This window comes from Perkinsus marinus (genome assembly GCF_000006405.1).
Source record: "Perkinsus marinus ATCC 50983 genomic scaffold scf_1104296970882, whole genome shotgun sequence".
Taxonomy (NCBI): domain Eukaryota; phylum Perkinsozoa; order Perkinsida; family Perkinsidae; genus Perkinsus; species Perkinsus marinus.
The window spans coordinates 1,784-4,017 of record NW_003202276.1 but is presented as its reverse complement, the minus strand read 5'-3'; the positions used below and the strand labels follow the sequence as shown (position 1 = coordinate 4,017).

General features: G+C 44.8%; 2 protein-coding genes across 2 annotated transcripts in view; both read left to right on the top strand.

Annotated features, from left to right (window-relative positions):
• Window positions 1-1,093: 1,093 nt before the first annotated feature.
• On the top strand, window positions 1,094-1,287 carry Pmar_PMAR015905 (conserved hypothetical protein; the record flags this gene model as incomplete). Its single annotated transcript, XM_002767190.1, has 1 exon — window positions 1,094-1,287. A coding segment is annotated over one exon (194 nt), but the record flags the coding sequence as incomplete, so codon positions are not given.
• A 224-nt stretch (window positions 1,288-1,511) lies between these two features.
• Pmar_PMAR015904 (hypothetical protein) overlaps window positions 1,512-2,234 on the top strand; it is a gene marked incomplete at both ends in the record, with an annotated part of 1,683 nt that continues 960 nt past the window's right edge. The window contains 3 exons of the mRNA XM_002767189.1: window positions 1,512-1,523; window positions 1,722-1,793; window positions 1,866-1,975. Coding sequence (XP_002767235.1) covers window positions 1,512-1,523; window positions 1,722-1,793; window positions 1,866-1,975 — 194 coding nt within the window. The remainder of the gene's footprint in view (window positions 1,524-1,721; window positions 1,794-1,865; window positions 1,976-2,234) is intronic.

The window sequence follows — 2,234 nt, the reverse complement described above, 5'->3', positions numbered from 1 at the left end:
ACTATGAAAACTCTGAGGAAGTATTGGGAAATTCTCCTCGGCGTTCACCTCTCACATTTACCTAAGCCCGTGTGTGAATAGTAAGGAAATTCTTGAGCTCACCTGAGGGAAGCGAACACATACTATGAGACATAGTCTCTAGCACTGATTTCATCTCAACGAGGAATGTGATGGTGACACGTTCGGCGGAAAAAATATATATGGCAAGATTCTTTTCGTGCCCATGTGGTGCCTGTCGATGTAGGTTGGCAAGCATCGAGTCAGAGATAGCTGGATTGGACGAGCAGATAGACCGGGGCGTTCGGGACTACGCACAAAGGGTTGTTGATGGTGACGCGGAAAAGGCGTTGAAAAATGCTACGGAAGGAATAGCAGAACTCAATAGTAAGTTTTGGGAAAATATGCATATGGTCAAGTGCATGTGTTGGTGACGATGAGGAAATTTTGGTAAATTGTTGTTGATTTCTGTACACTTCTGAGGAAACTCATGAACTCAGCTAAGGAAAGTGAATATATATTTCTTGTTTTGGTGAATGACGCTTTTCGAGATTGAACTTGAGGGGACATTTTGGGGAGGAGCCTGTACCGTATGCGCTTCCCCGAAGACACGTGTGCAGAAGTAACTTTTCCTAGAGAACGACTTTTGAATGTGAGGTTATTTCGCATAGTTATATTGCGCTAAACCTGTCCGTAATCGATTTTCAGAAAAAAAAATAAATCGCATTTTTTGTATGTGTCCGACCCCGGGATTGAACCTAGAAATGAGGATAAGAAAATGGAGACGTATATGATCAGTGTTGAAATATTAATAATGTAGTTTCACCCTGTCTTACGTGAAGTGGCGTGAAAGTCGGTGAAAAACGCGATATTCGCGGTGATATGCAGTAGTCGTGAAATATGTTTTTCATATCACTAGGGTGAAACTCCAATTGGTTTCACAGCTGAGCTCAGGAGTTCCTCACTTATTAAAGGAGGAGGGTAGAAATGTACAGAAACCAACACGAATTTGCAAGAATTGTACACATGTAGTTGACCATGTGCATGTTTTCCTCCTCCCCCCCACTGAGCTGACAGGTGCCATACGACACTTTAGGTAAGATAGGGTCGATCCACACCCGAGCTAAGGAGTCGGAAGAGTTGGTGCAGTCGGTGTCGGGTGACATCGCGGCTCTGGATGTCGCGAAGAGGCACATCACAGCGACGGTGACGGCATTGAAGCGATTGGTTATGTTGGTTAGTGCGACGGAACAGCTCACCGCGTTCGCGGCGGAGAAACGCTTCGCGCAGGTAACCGAAAGGTCCCTGGTTCGAATCCTGGGAGGGACATTTTTTTAGTGTACGCCCCTGGTGTTGGCAATAGTGGAGTTGTCGGAGATGTTCGAGCCGTTGCGGCCGCTACTACCACAGGTGCAGTGTTGGAGGAAGGGGAGTATATGTTCGCTTCCCTCAGCTCAGGAGTTTCCAAAGCTGAATATGAATTGATTAAATTAACCACGGCTATGCATTCCTCAATGTGTATAACAGTGTTGGAGGGAATATATGTTGGCTTACATCAGCTCAGCTTAGGAGTTCCATCACTAATTATAGGAGTTGGGGTGGAAACCAATGGAAATTTTCCCGAAAATTCCACAGAATTTTCATATTGTCACCAACACATGTAGTTGACCATGTGCGAAGGCGTTTTGAGGATGGGCTCCGATTGGGCCTATTTTGAATCTTAGGTCGACGAGCTGTTGAATCATAAAGATCGCTTGTTGGAAGATCTCAAGGCGGAGTGTCTAGAGGACATTGAGGTGGGTAGCGATATAGTGAAATATTCACTCACGGAATTTTTCGCCCATGTATAATCGTCTGTGTTCGATCAGGGTAAACTGTTCACGCCTGGGTACGATGCAGAGGGGAAGGTTGATGCAAAGGCGGCATGCGAGACCGCGGCGGCTATCGGGAAAGAAGTGAAAGATGATGTCATCAGCATGTAAGACTTTTTTTTGAAAATTGAGTCCGTTGTATATTGGAGTTTCATCCTAGTGATATGAAAAACACTTGTGAAAAACATATTTCACGACCGCGTTCTTCACCACCGAGTTTTACGCCACTCCACGTAAAACGGGTGAAACTCCTATATTACTGATATTATCATGTTCGGAGAGTGTCTATACGAAATTTCAAGTTCATGTGAGCGGTAGTTCAGAATTTGGAGTTATCACCCGAAATTTGGTTTTGAGATAGTGCGT